The following is a 22,424-nucleotide window of genomic DNA, read 5'->3' on the forward strand; positions in this document are numbered from 1 at the left end:
GTCGCTAGGAAGACCTTTCCAAAGTGCGCAGACATTCTGCAAGGGCCGTGGAGCCGGCTGGGCTCCGGGGTCACAGCCTGACCATCGCTCCGTGTCTCGGGTTCCCGTCAGCGAGCCTGTGATCACAGGGAGCAGTGTTTCTGTCACCTCTTGCAAGGGAGGCTTTGAAGAAAGCAGTTCACAGCCGAAAGCCAAAGGTATCTGGGACACCCCGCAAATCTTTTTCCTTGATATGCATATGCTGGGGGGTAAAAATCTAAAGTGAAATGACCTAAGCCACCAGCAGAGGGCACTCGTGCACTGCAGGTGACCCTCCTCTAGGGGGCGCGAGGGACAAAAAGCGGATGAGGCGAAGGAAGCCTGCCCCTCCCGCTGAACTGAACCACCCTGGCCCCTCTGGAGCGGAGTGAGCTGAAGCTGTCTTGAGAAATCAGTGCCACCTTCCCACGGGAGTGCCGACTTGGCCGGTGTAAATCACTGTCCCCTGAGCCCTCACCGTGTGCCAGGCCCTTCGGCTGGTAAGAAGGTCAGGCTCCGACAGGTTGGCGGGCTCGCCCAGCGTCACTGAGCCCACCCTCAACTCCAGGCTCGTAACAGAGCTGGAATGAAGCAGCCACGAGGACACAGGGGCTGCTCATCGCAAAATCCCGGGTGCCTGGAACGGAGCCTGGAACAGAGCATGCGCACAGTGGACAGACACTGCCAACCGCGTGTGGGCCAAATGGGCGAAGGAGGCCCGAGCACCCCTCGGAAGGAAGTGCCGTCTACGTCTAAGGAAAGGAGAGGAAGCTGTCACAGGCGTGGACTGTCGAGGGAAACAGTCCCAAAGGCAGGGCAGAAGCTTCCCTGCAACCAGATTGTTCAACGGGGTGTAGACTGAGAAGGCTGGGCTGAGACAGGTCTGAATCCAGGAGGGATGCCGGCTGTCCAGGGTCCGTACACCCAGCTCTAAGCAACTTCAGGAATGAAAATAACGGCTCTCTCCTACTTTACTTGTTCTGGTTATGAAGATCAGTAGCTCTCCTGGCTCTCTGAACAGGCGCAGCCAGGGTTCTGACAACTCATCTCCTTTTGGTTCCGTCGGCGGTGGTGAAGCCATCCAGACAGCTCTGTCTCGGAACCTCAGGTGCACAGAGGCCTGAATTCTCCCAGAACGCACCCCCCTGGGTGAGCTCCTTAGTCATCCCTGGGTTCCCAGGAGTGAAGGGAGAAGGCTCAGGGCTGATTTCCTGAGAGCCTGTCGATAGTGCCCTCGGAGGGATGGTCCCACGCAGACGTCAGGCATCACCGTGCCATGTGTCACTCTGGCCGAGCCCACAGAGCAAGCCCATGGGGTGTCTCATTCTCGCTGAGCCACAGAGCAAGCCCGTGGGGTGTCTCACTCTGGCCGAGCCCACAGAGCAAGTCCATGGGGTGTCTCATTCTCGCTGAGCCACAGAGCAAGCCCGTGGGGTGTCTCACTCTGGCCGAGCCCACAGAGCAAGCCCGTGGGGTGTCTCACTCTGGCCGAGCCCACAGAGCAAGCCCATGGGGTGTCTCATTCTCGCTGAGCCACAGAGCAAGCCCGTGGGGTGTCTCACTCTGGCCGAGCCCACAGAGCAAGCCAGTGGGGTGTTTCATTCTCACTGAGCCACAGAGCAAGCCTGTGGGGTGTCTCACTCTGGCCGAGCCCACAGAGCAAGCCTGTGGGGTGTCCCACTCTCGCTGAACCCACAGAGCAAGCCCGTGGGGTATTTCATTCCCACTGAGCCACAGAGCAAGCCTGTGGGGTGTCCCACTCTGGCCGAGCCCACAGAGCAAGCCCGTGGGGTGTTCCACTCTGGCCGAGCCCACAGAGCAAGCCCATGGGGTGTCCCACTCTGGCCGAGAAGAAAATGCCATCAGACAGCTGGCCCATACCCACTGACGTCAACCCGGCGCATGTACCAAAGGCAGAAAGGCCCAGGGCTCACGAATCGCATCAGTTCCGTTTGCGCTGACTGCAGCCTGTGGGACGCGGCTTGGCCTTTGTTTGAGCTGAACCGCCCATGCCAATGCCTTAGCTGCTGCCCCTGGCAGCCCGCGACACTTCCTGAGTCCTTGGTTTGCTGTGTCCAGCCCACAGGGGGACGCAGGCAGTGTGCGTCACGGCCCACGCCCGACTGGCCAAGGCCACGCCACGCTGTGGGCCAACCGCCCTTTGGTGAGCTGGGCTGTTAACCTGCCCAGACTTTCTGCTGAAAACCTGGCCACTCCCTGGACATCAGGAAAAGACAGTGAGTCCCTGAGGTTAGAGACTGATGACCTGGCGCCTCTCCTCTCTGTTTCCACGTTTAAAGAAAAGGAAAAGCTTGAGATCGAGAACAATAGAAACACAGGTTTTAAAAGCGACCACGTCATCCTTTCTGATAGGTTAAGACTAACTCTAGGTGAACAATTTTCTACACGGCGTCTCCCTTTGCAACCAAAGACTCGTGATTTAAGTAGGAGGCTGGTCACCGCACGTCCTGGCTCGAAGTGTCAGCTGCACACTGGTGTTCACAGCAGTAAAGATGGAAACACCCTGAGCGTCCCCTGGCCGAGGGGCAGGTACACAGTGTGGTGTATACACCGGGGTGGCGTGGGGGGAAGGCAAGAGCAGGTTTACAGCTGGTTGTGTGGAAATGATGTAAGAATAAACTGTGTTGCATACTCACAACTATAAACCTAATTTTGGACAGGCCGGTGTGGCTTAGTGGTTGAGCGTCTACCCCTGCACCAAGAGGTTGCTGGTTCAATTCCCGGTCAGAGCACATGCCCAGGTTGTGGGCCTGATCCCCAGTGAGGGGCGTGCAGGAGGCAGCCAGTCGATGTTCTCTCTCATCAATGTTTCTCTCTCTCTCCCTTCCTCTCTAAAATCAATAAATAAAATGAAATACATAAACCTAACTTTTCTTTAGTCTGTATACAGCGGTATAGTATCTGGCCTTAAAAAGAAGGAAATTCTGACACAAGTTGCAACATACAGGAAACTTGAAGACATTGGGCCAAATGAAATGAGCAGCCACATTAAGATTCTACTGCTGTGGGTCCCTAGAGCGTCTAATTCAGGGGCAGAAGGTAGAGAGGGAGGGGAGGGGACTCAGTGTTTAATGGGGACAGAGTTTCAGTTTGAGATGATGACACAATTCTGGTGGCTGGTGGGGACGGTTGTACAATAACGTGAATGTACTTAATGCCACCGACCTGTATGCTTAGTGGTTAAGAGTGAATTTTATGTTATGTATATTTTACTGCAATAATAAAAAAAAAAATCTTTCTTAGATGTAAGACTGCAGTTTGAGCAGATTATTTTGGTAGTCGAATCTTCCTGAACTGACCACACGGTGAGGGGCCGATGGGACGAGGGAAGGTAGAGGACACTGTGAACACTCCGGAGCACACGAGGATCCAGGCTGCGAGCCCCGCCCGAGGGTCAGCATCCCGACACCCAGCCCGGCCGAACCTCCCGTCTTCGCGGCCGCGGCAGGGTTCCCTTCTGGCAAACCACACACGGGAAGCCGTCTGTTCTGTGGGGGGCACAGCCTGGGAAACAGAGAGCCCGCCTTTCGTGGGCAGTTCGCTCTTTTTCTTTCAATCCTCACCTGAGGGCATTTTCCCACTTTTTGTTCAGATAGAGTGGGAGGGGGAGAGAGAGAGAGAGAGAGAGAGAGAGAGAAACATCGACGTGAAAGGGACACATCGAGTGGCTGCCACCCACACGACCAACCAGGGCTGGGGACAAACTGCAACCAAAGTACATGCCCTTAGCGGGAACCGAACCCGGGTCTCTCGGGACCACAGGCTGACGCTCTAACCGCTGAGCCAAACCGGCCAGGGCGGCTCTTCTTAGTGTTCTCTGAACCCCCGGATGTTCCGCGTCAACGCGTGTCTGCCCAGCAGCGTGAGCGTGGTTCTTGCGGTTCCGGCGCACAGGCCCCTCGGGGAGGGCAGCACCGGGGTCCCCCGTCAGGTGGGACTTCCGAGGCACAGTGCCTTTCCTGAGGCCCCGGAGCTACTGACGGAGCAGAGAGGAAAAGCCAGCTTTTCTGAGCTCCGGGCCCTGCAGTGCCACCGCTCTCTCCAGAGGACAGCTCCACGCACTGCCGATCGGGGCTGCTCCACGCCGTCACCTTCAGCTGTCTCTCTCTCACAAGACAAGCTGTGCCGAGACGCCGGTGGCACCACCACCGTGGGACAGCCGAGACGGCGGGACGGAGGATGAGGTCTCACGGGAAGGGTATCCGGATTTCTCCCCCAGTCCTTCCCATCAGACAGGAGGCAGAGTCGTCGAGCCCCCACCACGGCCCATGCACGCCAGGTGCACAGACCACACCCTCATCGTGACGGGCGCCGGGCTGCAGGGGTGCGGGCGTGGCCATGCCGTGTCCTCCCTGTGCACTGCTGCTGCGGGACGGACCGGCCTGCAGGGTCAGACAGGTGCTTGGAAGAGGCCACCCCCTGCCTGCCCCGCAGAAGTGGGAGCCTGGGCCCAGCCCCAGAGAAAGACCATTCCCCACCTTTCAGGGTCTCCTGCAAAGCCTGGGCGAAGCTGGCCACGCGGTGGCTGTCACTGTGGTTCCTGCTTGGATTCTCGCCCCCAGGGAGGGTCGCGGTTGCCAGGTGAAGGTTCACAAGAGTCAAGTCATTACTTCCCACCTGGACAAGAGGAAACAAAACAACAGGGACAGGGCTAGATGCTTATATTTCCGGTATCTGTTACCACTGACTCCCCAAAGCCTCATGTACAAGGTTGACAACAGTGAACAGACTCCTCCCACCCGGGTGTGACCACGGAAGACCTGCTCGGGGCACCTGTGGATCGAGACCAGTCTCTCTCTTTGGTCCAGCCCTACATCACACCCCACTTCTAGAGCCTGGGACACGGGGCACATCTGGAAACGACAGGGTCCCTACATCACTCCCCACTTCTAGAGCCTGGGACAGGGGGCACATCTGGAAACGACAGGGTCCCTACATCACACCCCACTCCTAGAGCCTGGGACACGGGGCACATCTGGAAACGACAGGGTCCCTACATCACTCCCCACTCCTAGAGCCTGGGACACGGGGCACATCTGGAAACGACAGGGTCCCTACATCACTCCCCACTCCTAGAGCCTGGGACACGGGGCACATCTGGAAACGACAGGGTCCCTACATCACTCCCCACTCCTAGAGCCTGGGACACGGGGCACATCTGGAAACGACAGGGTCCCTACATCACTCCCCACTTCTAGAGCCTGGGACATGGGGCACATCTGGAAACGACAGGGTCCCTACATCACACCCCACTCCTAGAGCCTGGGACACGGGGCACATCTGGAAACGACAGGGTCCCTACATCACTCCCCACTCCTAGAGCCTGGGACACGGGGCACATCTGGAAACGACAGGGTCCCTACATCACACCCCACTCCTAGAGCCTGGGACACTGGGCACATTTGGAAACGACAGGGTCCCTACATCACTCCCCACTCCTAGAGCCTGGGACACGGGGCACATCTGGAAACGACAGGGTCCCTACATCACTCCCCACTCCTAGAGCCTGGGACACAGGGCACATCTGGAAACGACACGGTCCCTACATCACTCCCCACTCCTAGAGCCTGGGACACTGGGCACATCTGGAAACGACAGGGTCCCTACATCACTCCCCACTCCTAGAGCCTGGGACACTGGGCACATCTGGAAACGACAGGGTCCCTACATCACTCCCCACTCCTAGAGCCTGGGACACGGGGCACATCTGGAAATGACACGGTCCCTACATCACTCCCCACTCCTAGAGCCTGGGACACGGGGCACATCTGGAAACGACAGGGTCCCTACATCACTCCCCACTCCTAGAGCCTGGGACACGGGGCACATCTGGAAACGACAGGGTCCCTACATCACTCCCCACTCCTAGAGCCTGGGACACGGGGCACATCTGGAAACGACAGGGTCCCTACATCACTCCCCACTCCTAGAGCCTGGGACACGGGGCACATCTGGAAACGACACGGTCCCTACATCACTCCCCACTCCTAGAGCCTGGGACACGGGGCACATCTGGAAACGACACGGTCCCTACATCACTCCCCACTCCTAGAGCCTGGGACACGGGGCACATCTGGAAACGACAGGGTCCCTACATCACTCCCCACTCCTAGAGCCTGGGACACGGGGCACATCTGGAAACGACAGGGTCCCTACATCACTCCCCACTCCTAGAGCCTGGGACACGGGGCACATCTGGAAACGACACGGTCCCTACATCACTCCCCACTCCTAGAGCCTGGGACACGGGGCACATCTGGAAACGACAGGGTCCCTACATCACTCCCCACTCCTAGAGCCTGGGACACGGGGCACATCTGGAAACGACAGGGTCCCTACATCACTCCCCACTCCTAGAGCCTGGGACACGGGGCACATCTGGAAACGACAGGGTCCCTACATCACTCCCCACTCCTAGAGCCTGGGACACGGGGCACATCTGGAAATGACACGGTCCCTACATCACTCCCCACTCCTAGAGCCTGGGACACGGGGCACATCTGGAAACGACAGGGTCCCTACATCACTCCCCACTCCTAGAGCCTGGGACACGGGGCACATCTGGAAACGACAGGGTCCCTACATCACTCCCCACTCCTAGAGCCTGGGACACGGGGCACATCTGGAAACGACAGGGTCCCTACATCACTCCCCACTTCTAGAGCCTGGGACACGGGGCACATCTGGAAACGACACGGTCCCTACATCACTCCCCACTCCCAGAGCCTGGGACACTGGGCACATTTGGAAACGACAGGGTTTGGTTTTATCTTCTAAGTAGCTACAAGGGGGGGTGGTTCTAGCAGCTGCTTGTTAACAAGACCCAGGGGCCTTCCCTGGGGGGCCAGTCTGGATGCCCTGCAGGACCCGCTGCTGGGACCTGCCTCCTTCCCCTCCCCTCACACATCCCCCCCACCTGTGATGCGTTCTTTCCCTCTGGAGACCCCTGCACCCCGATGTTCGCTTTCACCTGACATGTCAAGAACTAGACTGGCCGAATACTGGCCGCATAGGCTCAGCCCCAGTCCTGTGTCCCCAGAGGGGACCGTGGGGTGCAGGGAAGTGTGAAGACTGGGCCGGTCCCCTGAGCTCTGCAGCACTGCTCAGCTGCTGGGGTTTGGCAATCCTGACTTCTGTTTGTCACGGCAACCAATACCAAACACTGCCCAAAGGGAGGGCGTGCAGGGGGCCCCACAGGAAGTGGCGGCTGCCGGTTTTGTCTTACAGATGTGACCCCAGCTTGCCACCAGCAGCAGCACCCCGGAGAGGTCTCTGCAGCTGCAGCCCTGACGGCAGATGCGTCAGGCTGTGGGCCGGGGAACCCCGCTGGGGAGCCCGGAGAGGAGCCGCAGCTCCGGCCTGTGCCACCGGCCAGGTCTAGAGTGTGACGCGAGGGGAATGCTGAACTCCGAGAGTTCGGGCCAGTGACGCCCGCCGTGAGAGCACTTTCTCAGTGCCATTAGAACAGCCACCGTCCACACACACTGGCCAGTTCTGGCCGCAACCCTGCTTGGCCGAGGCCAGGACAGCCGCTTCACAGAAAAAGGGACCCTGATGTTGTTAAGGAGGGTTTAAAGATGATATCTGGCTGTTTCCACATCAGTACCACAAGCTCCACCCCCCACACCCCCCCAAGTAGGTGTGTGATCACAGAACCCCTGCAATTCTATAGCTACAGGGGTGGGAAGGGCGTGAGCCCCAACCAGAGCCAACAGCCCCCAACGCATGGGCAGCCCAGCCCCCAGCTGGTGGATCCCGGGGCCCGAGAGGAACTGTCCTGGGGTCTGGGCAACTCTGAGGCTCCGAACTGCTCTGGGGCACACGAGGGGGCGTCCCCAGTGTGCAGCAGGCGGCTTGCTGGGCTCTGCGAGGGGCCACACGCGCTGGGCCCCGTGGTTTCACAGTGACAGCCGTGGGGATGAGGCCAGTCCATGCCGGTCGGGCATCTGTCCTGGCTGCTGGCCTCTCCCTCCTGCTGCCCAGCGTCTGACCCTCTGCCGGCCGTGGGCACTTCCCAGGACATCTGGGGAACTGAGAGCCCACTCAGTCCGCTTGCTGCTTGTGACCCTGGGACAGACTGGCACAGAGGGGGGCTCACCCCGAGCCGTCCTGGTCCCATCACCCACAGGCTCCTCCTAACCCCCACCGGACCCGTGTCCCTTCGAAGGCCTGGCAAGGAGAAGAAGGTCCTCGCTGCCCTCTCGTCCAGGGAGACCAGAAGCCTGACCCCACTACCAGTGCTAGGGTGGGGTAGGGGTGGGAGTGGGGGGCGGGGCGGGGGGCCAAAGAAGCATGAAGGTGCTTTCTAAGCACGGACTGTCCTGGGCCCCATCCCGGTAGTTCTGTAGGTCTTGGGGTCCAGGAAGCCCTGATCGTGAGGAAATCTCTGCAGATGGTTTTGACAAGTGTCCGGTTTGGGAGCTGGCACCCGCTGTCCTTCCCCCCAGATGTCAGATCCTCAGTCTGGGTGCCTCCAGATCCCTCTCGCTCCTGCCCTGGACACGCTCGCCTGCCGAGTGACACCCAGGAGGGAATCCCACCCAGGTGGACACAGGGGGCTGCTCTGGCTCACAGCTCACAGAGCAAGTCTCTCCCCCTCTTTAGAAGTGACCTTCAAGGTGACGCGGAGCAGGTACCTTGAACCACGCGAGGTAGGGGCTGGGCCCCGAGGGCTTCCCCAGCCCGTTGCCCGGCGAGCTCTCCTGGGAGGCGGCGTCCCTCAGCTCCACGCCGGCCCAGGTGTCCCACAGGAATCCCGCGAAGCCGGCCCCCTGCGGGAGAAGAGGGGCATTAGTTTGGAGAGGGGCTGGGGATGCAGCAGGAGGTCTGAGGTCACGCCGTCAGGGCTGTTTCTGAAACGAAAGCTCACCCTGGAGGCCCAGTGCGTTCTTCCTCGCTGCCCTCCCTCCAGATGTCTCATCCGCCAACGTCTTAATTCCGAGGGCCTCCCGTACAGCCAGGGCTGCCTGGGCGCTCTCTTTGTGTGGGTGGGGCGTGGGCAAGCCCCGGCTATGCACAGAGGTGTCTTTTTCATCATCACATCCCTTGAGGTGCCCCCGCCACTCCCATGGGCACAGGAAGACTTGTGCTCAGAGAGGTTAAGGAACTTCCCTGACACCCCCAGCAAATGGCAATGCTGAGAATCAGAACGAGAAGACCACAGGGGTGGGTGTGCTCACTGAGGACTTGCCGCTCTCAACACACGGTGCCTGGCACCTCGTACGCGCTCCGCAAATATCTGCAGAGTGCGTGGAGGTCAGGGCGGAGCCCCAGCGGTGGGAGCCCAGGCCGCCTCGGGTGGACAGGGACCCGCACAGGGCTCTGGGGCCCCGGAGCACGGCACCCGGAAGGGGGCAAGTGGGGTGGCGTTGGCAGGGTCCCGGAGCTTGGTGCTGGCCCTGCCATCCCTGGCGGTCAAGGGGCCACTCTGCCTGCCTGAGCTGCTGCCACCAGGGAATTCGTGGAAAGAGAAGAGAACCCCCACCCCAGCCCCATCTCTCGGGGCTCCTGCTGGAATCTCTGCTGCCCTGGTGGAATCTGCAGCGTCACCCAGGGGGCCCGCGATGCTGCCGCAGGAGAGGAAGCGATTCTGCACAACCTGAGTGGCCTCCGCCCAACCCCAACCTCATTCAGCTGGGGTCTCAGCCACAGGCCTGGCTGGGCTCCGGGCCGGACCGAACACATTGCTGAGGGAGAAGGACCAGCACAGGGCTCTGCCCGCACACGGGTGTTTCCACGGACAGACTTGCCTGCACCGGACAGAGCGCTGGTAAGAAGTGGAAGGGCCCTGGCCGGTCTGGCTCAGCGGTTGGAGCGTCGGCCCACGGACCAGAGAGTCCCAGGTTCGGTTCCCGCTAAGGGCACGTACCTCGGTTGCAGTTTGTCCCCAGCCCTGGTTGGGTCGTGTGGGTGGCAACCACTCGATGTGTCTCTCTCACATGGATGTTTCTCTCTCTCTCCTCCCCCCTCTCTCCCTCCCGCTCTGTCTGAAGATAAATGCAAACATGTCCTCAGGTGAGGATAAAAAAAGGAAAAAGGACCTGGACGCCCTGGGCCTCGCCTGTGCCGCTGGGACCTGCGTGAGCCCCTCGGTTTTCTAACCATTTGCTCAGCTGCGAGCGAGGGAAAGATCTTTCCCTGTCGGCTTTGGAAGGTTTCCCTCCGTGCACCGCTTCCCAGGGGTGGTACAGAGCAAGCTTCCTCGCCTACGGCTCGGGCCACCTTCCGCGTCGCCACCTTCCATGGCGCCCACTGCCCACAGCCGGGGCCCTCGGGCAGGCGGCTTCCTGCTGGCGCTGCCTGTCACCCTGCTCACACGCGTCCCGGCAGGCTGGGCACTGCGGGCTCGCACGTCGGTGCAGTGGTCCCTCCCCACGGGGTCCGTGCACCTCCTGGGGGCCTCCCCGAGCCCCTGACTCAGGGGTGCCCCCTCCGGAGGAGCAGCAGCACCTGGACATGGCACAGGGGGCAGTCAGCCGTCAGCCAGAGACCCAGCGGGGCCCGGCCTGAGCCCCACCCTGCCCCGGCGGTGACTGTGGGCAGTGAGTTCATCTACCGGCTCTGCGTGTCGCCCGTCAGTGCCCAGCTCCGTGACCGCTCGTTCGTCTAGGCTGGAGCGCGGACATGTATGGCTGCACATGGCGTCTAGTAGACCCGGAATGTGTTTAAAAGGTTTTTGGATTATCTGTTCCTATTTAAAATTCAGGAAATTTCACATGAAAATGTATACATTTGCATCTTCTGAGAAATCGGGACATTTGTCCACACTGGGCCCACAGTCCCCCCCTTCCATGGCAGCAGCGGGTGAGACCTGGACCGAGCTGCAGCCTGACTGGGATCCGAACCCCCAACCCAACGTGGCCGGGCCGGCTGCTGCCTCATGCGCCCCACGCCACCAGGCCCGGCCCGCGCTGTGGACGAAGCTCGATCTCTTTTAAACCCTCCCGCCACCCTGGAGTTGAGGAGGGGGCTCAGTCGGCCCTCGTTTATCGTGGTCAATCAGGTCCAGACCACTGATAAATGAATTTCCGCCAAGTAGGATTCAGTCGTCCCTCGCCGCTTCGCGCTTCGACTTTGCGGCTTCGCTCTGTCGTGTTTTTTTCAAATACTATACTATACTGTACTGTACTGTACTGTACTATACTGTACTGTACTATACTATACTGTACTGTACTATACTATACTGTACTGTACTATACTGTACTGTACTATACTACACTGTACTATACTGTACTGTACTGTACTATACTATACTGTACTATACTATACTGTACTATACTATACTGTACTGTACTATACTATACTGTACTGTACTATACTATACTGTACTATACTATACTGTACTGTACTATACTACACTGTACTATACTACACCATACTGTACTGTACTATACTATACTGTGCTATACTGTACTGTACTATACTATACTGTACTGTACTATATTATACTGTACTATACTACACTATACTGTACTGTATTATACTGTACTGCACTATACTGTACTACACTATACTGTACCATACTGTACTGTACCATACTGTACCGTACCGTACTGTACTATACTGTACTGTACTACACTGTACTGTACTACACTGTGTTATACTATACTGTACCGTACTATACTGCACTATACCATACTGTACTGTACTATACTGTACTGTACTATACCATACTGTACTGTACTATACCATACTATACTATACTATACTGTACTCTACTATACTATACTGTATTATACTATACTATACTGTACTGCACTATACCATACTGTACTGTACTATACTGTACTGTACTATACCATACTGTACTGTACTATACTATACTGTACTGCACTATACCATACTGTACTGTACTGTACTGTACTACACCATATTGTACTATATTCAGAAAAATCGCGATAGAGCGAAGCCACGAAAGTCAAAGCGCGAAGTGGCAGGGACTGAACTACTCCCATCTTACAGATGAAGGAGTTCAGGCTGAAGTGGCCTGACCTCCGGCCTCCCTGCAACCACATGCTACTGTCCAATGGCCCTGACACCCCACCCTTGAGTGGGGTTTCTGTCTTGTCCCGCCAGCAGGCGGTGAGTTCCCAGGGGGAGGGGCTCAATCAGGCTCAGGCTGGGACCCCCCTGGGCTTACAAAGAGTAAAGACAGGAAGGGCCGGGCCCCTGGGTCTACTCTTCGCCCCAGTGGGTAGCTGGCCTGTAACAATGCCTGGCACTAGTCACCTTTCTAGTGATGTGAATGGATGCCGACAGAGTGTGAAAGGGACGACGAGAACCTGCTAACAACAACAGAAAGCGAGGTGCTATGATCCCTGGGTGGACTGAGGACGGAGACCCTGGGCTACAGTGGTCAAATGAGGCCTATTCCAGGTCAGCCTCGTTCCCAGCCTGCCGTGCGTGTCCTTGGGCCGCTATCCACAGTGACCATCTACCCTCCAAAACATGAAACCCACAGAAATAAGATTTATATCATGTCTTTTAAGTATCAGCTGAAAAAGGAGCTTATGGTCAATGAATGACCAGATAATTTTAATCCAGTATACACTTATAATGTAAAAGCCCCAAATCTCAATGATCACTCGTGGAAGTACAATTCGTATATGTTTATACTGGAGCTAAAATGGTAACACTCTGCAGTGATAGGAAGGTCACATGATGGGCCGTTTCCCACTCATGATTCACGGCCACAGGTCTATTTTAGAACCTAAAACTCGACAGAGACCGAACCTTCCGAATGAGCAAGCACTGTTCTCGCATATGATACGTAAGAGAGAAAATGTGTTCAGACAGTCACCTGGCTGATATTAATGGAAGAAAACTCAAAATTAAAATCTGCTCAAAATGGCCACCATTTTCATGCCCGCAATTTCCACCCGAGAGCCAACACGAGGTTTTCAGCGCACGAACAACGCGCTTTCCGTAGCGCGGCGGAGGCCGACCTGCGGGGAGAGGTCATGAGGACCAAGCACAGAAATACCCATTTGCTGCCTTGGCTCCAGGTAGGACTTCTCCCCTCCTCCCAACACCCAAACTCCAATTTCCGCCTGGGCAGCCATCCGGTCCTGGTCTCAGCACAGACGGCCGAGAAGCAGGGCGTTTTGAAACGAATGGCGAAAATGGGCAGAAAGACAAGACTGCGTCGAGGATGTTGGCAAAGGGAAATGACAAGTGTCGGTGACACAGGACGTCTCGGTAAGGGAAGAAAGTGCAGGTCTGCAGGTGCGGTACCTTCTGGAGCTGAGTGGAGGGTGTGTCCGCGACCACGGCCTTCCAGCATCCCCGGGGCCCCTTCCACTTGCGGATGTTGGGCAGGACCGGCTGGTTCAGCTCCGTACAGAACTGCGGAGACAGAGCACGGGTCAGTGTGTGATCCCACGGGGGGCGGCCCAGGAGCCAGAGCGTGGTCCTGACCCATCGGCCTCATTCGGAGACTCGTCAAGCTTCATCCCTGTGCAAGGACCCAGCGGACCTAAGCCAAGCACCACACATTGAGAAGCAAACTGTCCATCTGTGAAGCGAGATCGTCACCAGGGGACTTGGTTCGTGGCCTGCTTTCGATATGCACCATGCACAAGTCCTGCGGCCTCCACAGCCAAGTGGTCCGGTGCCTCTTCCCCCAGGTGGACACCGTGAGGCAGGGACCTGACTCACCTTTACAAAGCCCACCAGGCACAGAGCATGGTGTCCAGTGACGCGCCCAACCACCTGCCGGTGAACCAGGAAACTCCTCGAGTCCGTGCAGGACAAACAGAAAGGGGAAACGTTGCTCCTTGGAGCTGATTATCAAAATCACTGCCTCCGTTTCCACCTGACTCTGAGTCTGCCCGGGCAGTGTGACCTCTGGGACTGGGGCACCAATGCTGCCCAGCGCCAGGTGGCTGTGGTCAGGGCTGTTCTGAGGGGGGCTTCACCCCACTGTAGCCCTTTGGCCAGCCAGCACTGGCTGGTAGCCATCCTCGGATGGGAAATCAAGCACTTTGGGAAATGCAGCCAGAATTTATCAACTGTAACTTTAGGGATCCGGAAAAGAAACGCACTTTACAGAAAGGGTCCAATTTCCTGCCAGGGAATCGTTAGAGCTGAATCCAGAATCACTGAAGGGAAGCAGCACTCTGCTGCTCAGCTGGTACGGCACTGTTCCCCACAGGGGGCGAGCCTGGCAGCTCCCAGAGTCTCCCAGCATGCACCAGGAGGCTCTATTTGGACCAAGCCCCCTAGGCGACTAGCCAACCAGCCAGCTCAGGGAGCCTAGCCGCAGACGCTGTGCTGGGAACAGCCCCCTGTGGGAGCCAGAAGCAATATCCTATCTCCTCACCATCTAGGACCTTCGGACACCTGAAGACAGGAGACTCCCCATTCGCACCCCAAACCCCAGCCCCGATGAAACACTCCCATTCCTGGCAGCACCACTGTGATGGGGCGGGCTGGCCATGAGAGGACGCTGTTTTCCATGTCACCACTCTCTCGGAGCTGGCCTGGGGGACTCAAGCTGTACCAATCAGAGTGTGATCAGAATCATCTGGGAATGTATTAAACGTGCAAAAATTCCCAAGGCCCCACCCAGACCGACTGACTCAGGATCTCGGGTGGGGCCCAGCAATCTGCATTCCAACAGCCCCTCCAGCTGACTCCCACACCAATTCCAAGTTGGCATTCTTGGAAGACACCAAGACATTCTTCTTTGTGTTTGTTTTATATTTAAAAGCCATGCCCTCACCTGGCTGGTGTGGCTCAGTGGTTGAGCGTCGACCCATGCACCAAGAGGTCACCGGTTCAATTCCTGGTCAGGGCACATGCCCAGGTTGTGGGTCCGATCCCCAGTGGGGGCATGCAAGAGGTGGCCAGTCGATGTTCTCTCTCATCGATGTTTCTATCTCTCTCTCCCTCTCCCTTCCTCCCTCTCTAACATCAATAAAAGTAAATACATAAATGAGAAGCCGTTCCCTCGCAGGTAAACTCCAGGAGACCTGAGGAACCATGATCCTAACCTCCAAGGGCTGCCTGTATCTGCCCTTCCGAAGCCTGCGCTGGAGACACCCCCTCGGGCACGGAGGAGATCATCCCCTCCGCCCTCCCAGTATTCCTCACATTCTCGTTCTCGGGACAAGCAGTAATTTGCAGGAGAGAAGTGCTGATGGCCGAAGGCCCTCTATGCCCAAGTTTCCGTGATCAGCGTCAGGTCACGGTCTCCCGCTATTTCTAGGACTGAAGGAAGTCTTGCCGGCGTGTTAACGTAGCCGACCCCCTGCGCTAACAGTTCCCGGCCAACCTCAGGAGGGGAGGCCTTTCAGATCCCCCTTCTCAGTGTGGTCCACGGACCAGGAGCATCGACCTCGCCTGGGATTCTGTTCAAAGTCCGTGGTCTCAGGCCCCCGACAGGCCTCCCGCACTGGGGTCTGTCTTTCCCAGGGTCCCAGGGCGATGGACAAGCTTTGGGACGCCTGCTCAGCGCCCTGTCTTCTGTAAACATCGCCCCCGCCCCACACCCCCTGCCACCCGCGAGGCCTGAGTTAAGGGCCACAGGGACCTGTGAAGCTCAAGTCTGAGTTGCTGGTCAAGGTCCCACAGCTGCAAGTCAGAGGAGGGTCCGAACTGGGTGTGCCTTCCTCCCTCCGCCTCCTGAAAATCCCCAAGGAGAACAGAAGCACCTTCTGAGAGCCCTCCCCGCTGACCGTGCCATACGTGGTCTCATTTGGAAAGCAGGCTGTCCGCCTGGTGCACAGAGCTGAAGGAAGTACTGCCCTCCTGGGTCAAGACGGCTCATGGGGCAGCCGGGTGGAGATGGGAAGGGGGAGGGAGGTGTGTGTGGCTGGGCACGTCTCCCCGGTAACTGTTACCCACACACCTGGATACTCCTAGGGGCCCCCCACCATGACACCTGTACTGAAAATCCAGGGCTAGCCCACTGCCTGCCTCCGTCAGAACCACGCCGGTCGCCGTTGACAGAACCGCAGGTTTGCAGCCCCGTCCCTGGGGAATCGGAGACTCTGAGGTCGGGCCAAGGTGTGTGCTTCTGACAAATTCCCCAGCAACTTCCAACGAAGGCTGGAGCAGCTCTAGGCCGGACAGTCGCTGGCTTGGAACTCAGCCTGCCTCCTGGTCACCCCGCAGTCGGGGAACAGTCTTTGTTATTCCACACAAACCAAGGCCGTTCCAGCCCCGCCCCGCACCCCGAACGCATCTGGCTGTGGCTCTTGGCAGACACCCCGTGAGAGAAGGCGTGCAGGGAGCTGGCCCCCTATGGCTCACAGTGGGCATGCCACTGCGGGATGAGTCAATCAAAGGGGCGTCCCTTGGGGACCCCCCTTATGGCTTCTCTCTCCCAGGATAAGTTACAAGGACAACCATGGGCTAGACTTGTTTCTCTAGCTTCAGACCAGAGCGGTGACATCATCCTTTAGCACCAGGCCCACGACCAGCTGGTCAGACCGCAGAACCACATCCACCCCATCCTTCGGCATGGCCGGAGGGGGCCCCGAAGTCAGGTGTGAGAGAGGAGTAAGAATGCGAGGTCCTCATAAACATGGAAACGCCCTCTCCTCCTTCTCGGGGATGCGAGCTGTGTGAACACCACGGAGAAGCCGACCACGCCGACAAGACACTGGGCCAGCTTCCCGGAGTCCTTGTCCACAGAGCGTGGGTTCCATCCTGCAGAACACTCCACTCGCGTTCCTGAAGGTGCCCGCGCCCCCCTGAAGGCCCCTGCGAAACTGCCTGGGATAACAGCTTACTTTTAACAGGTGGCAATTTAACTGGTTCAGTTTGGGTAAACCCAACAATAGTAAGAAAACCCTGGTGGTCACCAACCCATGACCAGGTTCACTTTGGAATTCTCTAAACCAGCGGTTCTCAACCTGGGGTCGAACGACCCTTTCTCAGGGGTCGCCTAAGACCATCAGAAAACACATATTTCCGATGGTCGTAGGAACCGAGACACCACTCCTGTATCCGTCTCCAGGCAGGTCTGCCCACATGCAGATACGCCCACAGACAATGAAGAACAGTATTAAAGGGTCAGCATCAGGAAGGTTGAGAACCACTGCAGTCTAAACAATAGAATCGGGGCGGGGAGGTGGCTAGGGAGGGAAGGAAGGGGACCAACATCTAGTAAGTGCCAATCACCTGGCGGGCCTTTTCCATGGACGGTCGCAGTGACCCTACTGACAACCCTGAATGGTACCACGACAAGGTCGCCATCGCCAGCAGGTGGGCCAGGCGGATGAAGCCCAGGTTTGGCCACCTCTAGTGCTCAGATGCCCTTCGGAGAACCAACGACCCGTGTGATGTGCTGCACCGCACGCGTGACGAATTTTGGGTTCTCCGGAGCTGAAGGGCTGTAGCCACCACACTGCGAAAGTCGGGTTCCTCATCCATGTGTGGGTTGCACGGGGCTGGGGACACAGCTCGGCCAGGGAGGCCAACAGCCTTCCCCCTGGAGGGACAGGCCTCCCGACACACAGCCCAGGGCTGGAGGGTCTCAAAGCTCAGGCCCATCCTTCTTCATCCCCAGACAGAAGCGATGAGCTTGTCCTTCCTCCCTCTGCCCACGAGCCACTCGGGTCAGCTCCTCAAACATGCCCTTTCCACGGGGCTCTGAAAGGGTCCCTGGATGACTGTCCTTCTCATCCTCGTGTAAACATTCCTATCTCGCTGAGGAAGACCAAGAGAACACAGAGGCATCTCCTCAGCCACCACGACCGGCGTGTCATTAGCTGCCTTCGCAGAGTCAAGGGCAGTGACAGTCACGCCCTCCTGCCAGCGGACTGTGGCCCGGTTTCCAAAAGTTAGTCATCACATGCTTCCTGAACCGGGTGGTCAAAAACAAGCAGAGGGTGGGGAACCCTCCAAGGACAATTAAAACATGTTTTTGCAAGGGCAACCGTACGGTGGGGGGAGGGGAAGTTGGAGATTTCGTGGACAGAAAAGTGAGAACAGGGACGGCGACGCACGGGCCAGACCCCTCGTGTGACCATCCCACACTCCCGCCCGGCCACCATTCTTGTCCCCCCTCCAGAGACATTTCCAAAGGGCCTTTTCCTCTCCAAGTCTCCGGATGTTAAGACTCTTAATCTTAAGTGGGAGTTAAGACTGGAATAGTGCCCTGGCCAGTTTTGCTCAGCGGTTAGAGCGTCGACCTGCGGTCCTGAGAGATCCGGGTTCGGTTCCCGCTAAAGGCACGTACCTCGGTTGCAGTTTGTCCCCGGCCCTGGTCGGTCGTGCGGGTGGCAACCACTCGATGTGTCCCTTTCACATCGATGTTTCTCTCTCTCTCTCTGTTCCTCTCTCTCCCTCCCGCTCTACCTGAACAAAAAATAGAAAAATGTCCTCCGGTGAGGATAAAAAAAAAAAAAGACTGGAATAGTAATTTTGTGCTCTTTCCCCTTCTCTTTAAATAGAGGCTTATATCCTGATATAAGCACAAGCTCCCTATAGGACACTTTGTAAAGTAGAGGGAACAGAAAAATTTAGGTAGCATGTCACTGCCGAGACGACCATGGCTGACGCTTCTGGAGGACTTCCTTGTCGCCTCTTTCCCATGCATTTTATTAATGTCTGTCTGTCTGTCTATTCATACAGACACACATGCTTTTGTGTTCTGCTTTTCCCACTTATAATTGTGCCACATTATTACAAATTGTTCTAAACTCCCTTCATGGGCCTTTTGCCAGGCTATCATATAGATACGGCGCATCATCCCCGGGGGGCGGATATGCAAAGGGCCTGTGGCAGGACAGAGCGTGGTGAGTTTGCAGGACAGAAGAGTCCGTGTAGCTGCAGCACAGAGGGTGAGGGGCAGCATGGGGAGATGAGCTTAGAGGGACGGTCAGAGACCTGGCCATGCAGGACCCTGCGTGCCCTGGAAGGACTTCGCACCTTGCCCTGTGCGCAATCTTCAAATCAGTCAAGAGATCCGGGTTTTGAAATGGCGTCAGGGCTTCAGGGGAGAGGGCAGGGTGGAGCAGGGCACAAGGGTCACGAACAGGCCAGTGAAGTCGTGCAGCAGGCGATGAGGGGATGTGACCAAGGACACCAGCGGGCAGATGTCAGGGATAGTTAGAAAATAAGCAAACTTGGCTCAAAACAATCGCAAATAGGTATCAAATGCTCACATTCGTGTTCGCAGCAGCACTAGTTACAACCACCAAAGAGGGACACGGCTCAAACGGCCATTAACTGATGAGCGGATACGAAATGTGCCACCACCATGTGGAACTGCACTGAACCCCGAGAAGGAATGATGAACTGACCCCTCCAACGTGATGAACCTTGAACCATTATATGAGGGAACAAGCCAGACACCCAAGCCCACGTATCGGATGATTCCGTGGCATGAACGGTGCAGAACAGGCAAAGCTGTAGAGATGGAGCAGGCTGGTGGCTGCCAGGCGCCAGACGAGGGGGGGGGGGGCAGCTTAGTCGGTACTGGCTTCTCTTTGTGGACGGATGACAATGTCCTGGGACCGGACAGAGGTGATGGCTGCCCAACACTGCAGGTACCGAATGCCACTGAAGGCTTCACTTTCAAATGGACTCTAATATAATTCATTGTATGATATGTGCATTGTATGTCAGTCCTAAAAAATTTGACTTGGGCCATGGGTTCAATGTTTAAGATAAAGCAGAGAAACCACCTTTTCATTTCACAGACACCTGGTGTCACAGCTGTGCAGTCTGGCCGCCCCTCACGGAGCCCCTGGCAGGAGCAGGGAGTCGTGCACCCCACTTGGGACGCTGTCCCCGGACAGGTGACCCCAGGGTTCTCTCTGCGTGGTGACTGAGCACCGGGAGAGAAGCACACAGCCCAGTACTTTAGGGAATGTAGGTTTCTCAAAGCTCAAGAAAGACTGTTTGGGGGCAAATATAACACGTATTTCTTCCCAAATTAGGCACTACACTTGTGCATAATGATTGAAGCTAATTATTCTGAGTGGAGGCAAGTCTGAAAATAGCAGAGTTCTGGGGCTATTTCCGGAGAGCGTAGGAAAGTCGCAGGCCGAGCGCAGCCCCATCCAGCCCCGCGGGGGTGGCCGCGCCGCGGATGCCCAACGCGCCGTGGGTACATGGATCCACGCCATGGATACGTGTGTTTTCCCGTCGCTTAAGAAACTGCCAACGCAGAAAGTCGAGGAGCCCGAGTTTCATTCGGTGCTTCCTCATGAAATGCTCACCAAACCTCCAACAGCAAACGTCAGCCACAGATGTTACATTTTACTTGCAAGTAAAAAGCTGCCCCGGCTTGTTGTATGACGACAGCTCACTTCCTGAGACAAACCACAGCCGTTCAGCCCACTGCGGGGCACTCTGGGCTGGTCTCCTTCCCTCTCTGCCGCCAGCAGGGGGCGGGCTCAAAGACGGCAGGATGGGTGGAGACAGGGGACAGCCGGGCTCTAAATCCAAATGAAGCCTCCCACGGGGCAATTTATTGATCAGAGCATTTTGTTGTTGTTGTTGTTGTTAGTCCTCACTCGAGGATATTTTCCCATTGATTTTTTTAGAGTGGAAGGGAGGGGAGGAGGGAGGGAGAGAGAAACATCGATGTGAGAGAGACACATCGATTGGTTGCCTCCCGCACAACCCCAACCAGGGCCGGGGATTGAACCTGCAACCCAGGCACATGCCCTTGACCAGAATCGAACCCGAGACCCTTCAGTCCTCAGGCGACACTCTAAGTGCTGAGCCGGGTCAATTAGAGCGTTTTTACCCGTGAGGTTTCAGGTGTGGCGACAGAAGGGTAAGGCAGGGAGGGGCGAGAAAGCCAACACTGTCGGTGGGAAACAATGATTCAGGTACTTAAACCCCAAGAAAATAATTTCGGAGCGGAGCCAAGCCGGCGGGTTCCATCAGCCGCCATCCCTCCCCTCCCGCGGAAACACCCACCTGTTTTAAACCCTGGACACAGTTTTCTCAGCCCCAAGAGTAGTTCCTTCAGACTCACCCTCGAATGTCAGACTCCCAGCCCTTCCCGCGCGTTCCGGGGAAGGAGGCAGAAGCGCTTCGAACTATCGCGTGCAACAGAGTCAGGACTCACAGACCCTCGGGGAACTTGCCCGGGTTGCCGTTCCTCTTAGGAAGTGCCAGCCTTCAGCTCTTCTGAGTGGTGTTTACACTGCCTGCCTCCCCGGCGGCAAGAGCCATAGACACAGACTGCAGAGCGGTGGGCGCAAGGACTACTGAGTCACGACTGACTTGACCTTGATTGCATTACGCCAGACCCCAGCTCTGTACAGCCTTCCTACTTTATTTCAGGGCAAACCACACAGACTTGGTTGTTCTTTTCTGTGCGAGCAGCAAGGGATGGAGCACCTGCAACTTCTCATCCCCGGACACAAAACAGCACCCTCATCCTGATGGGTCCTGAGACGCACTGGTTCGGAGTTTCCTCTGCTCATGGGAGAAACCGAAAGCCAACCCCCAACTAGCTTTCCGTCAACCTCCCTTTCCTATCATTTTTGGCCAGAAGCATTTAAAAATAGCCAAACTGCCCCAGCCGGTCTGGCTCAGTCAGCCCGAAGACTAAAGGGTCTCAGGTTCAATTCTGGTCAAGGGCACGTACCTGGGTTGCAGGTTCGATCCCTGGCCCCTGTCGGGGTCATGCAGGAGGCAACTAATAGATGTTTCTCTCTCTCCCCCTCCCTTCCACTCTATCTACAAAAACAAAAATCAATAGAAAAATATCCTCTGATGAGGATTAGCAAAAAAATAAATGAAATAAAAATAGCAAAACGCCTGACATTAGTCTCATAGGCTCTTCGGGCTGCTTCCAACATACTGGGAGTGGGCGGCGTGACGGCAAACAGGACAGACAGAGGGACGTATTACAAAGTCAGGCACACACCAGGGCCACGGCAGGGCACCGGCTCTTTACACTGCCCCCCGCCCCCAGGACTCACATGGCCCTGTGATGCTCCAGCATCATCCCCAGTCAGCAATGAGGAGCACAGGCCTGGAGGGATTCACATCACTCAGAGCAAGTGGCTGAGCCAGGACCAAATCCCTGCCCACCTGACCCCATTAGGCCACCCGGCCTCCGGCCAAAGCAGCGGAGGAGGGAGCGATAATATCACCGTGTTTCCGAAGAGTGACTCCCTTAACGACGTAAACGAGGGACTGGACAACAGAAGTAAATCCCAGGGACCGAGGAGTAGTTTTACGTTTTCGTGTTTCTCTCTGCTTTCAAATTTTCTGAAAATTTCACTTTTCTAGCCATCACAGAAATACGGATTAATTGGCCTGAACTTGATCCATGTAGAAGATGTCTTGTGTGTGTGTGCGCACACCGCTAATTCTTTTTCATAAATAAAAGCTGATTAAGTGCTGCTAATAAATACATTAAGGACCAAAACAACATTGAAAATGTCCCTGCCACATCCTGAGCCGAT

The 22,424-nt window shown here is 56.7% G+C and overlaps 1 protein-coding gene across 1 annotated transcript in view; it reads right to left on the reverse strand.

Annotated features, from left to right (window-relative positions):
* EEPD1 (endonuclease/exonuclease/phosphatase family domain containing 1) overlaps positions 1-22,424 on the reverse strand; it is a 93,080-nt gene that overhangs the window by 2,599 nt on the left and 68,057 nt on the right. The window contains exons 4-6 of the mRNA XM_036247483.1: positions 13,273-13,383; positions 8,676-8,810; positions 4,518-4,656 (exon numbers count right to left, since the gene is read on the reverse strand). Of these exons, the coding sequence (XP_036103376.1) occupies positions 4,518-4,656; positions 8,676-8,810; positions 13,273-13,383 (385 nt within the window). The remainder of the gene's footprint in view (positions 1-4,517; positions 4,657-8,675; positions 8,811-13,272; positions 13,384-22,424) is intronic.

This window comes from Molossus molossus, unplaced genomic scaffold (assembly GCF_014108415.1).
Source record: "Molossus molossus isolate mMolMol1 unplaced genomic scaffold, mMolMol1.p scaffold_m16_p_7, whole genome shotgun sequence".
Classification (NCBI taxonomy): domain Eukaryota; kingdom Metazoa; phylum Chordata; class Mammalia; order Chiroptera; family Molossidae; genus Molossus; species Molossus molossus.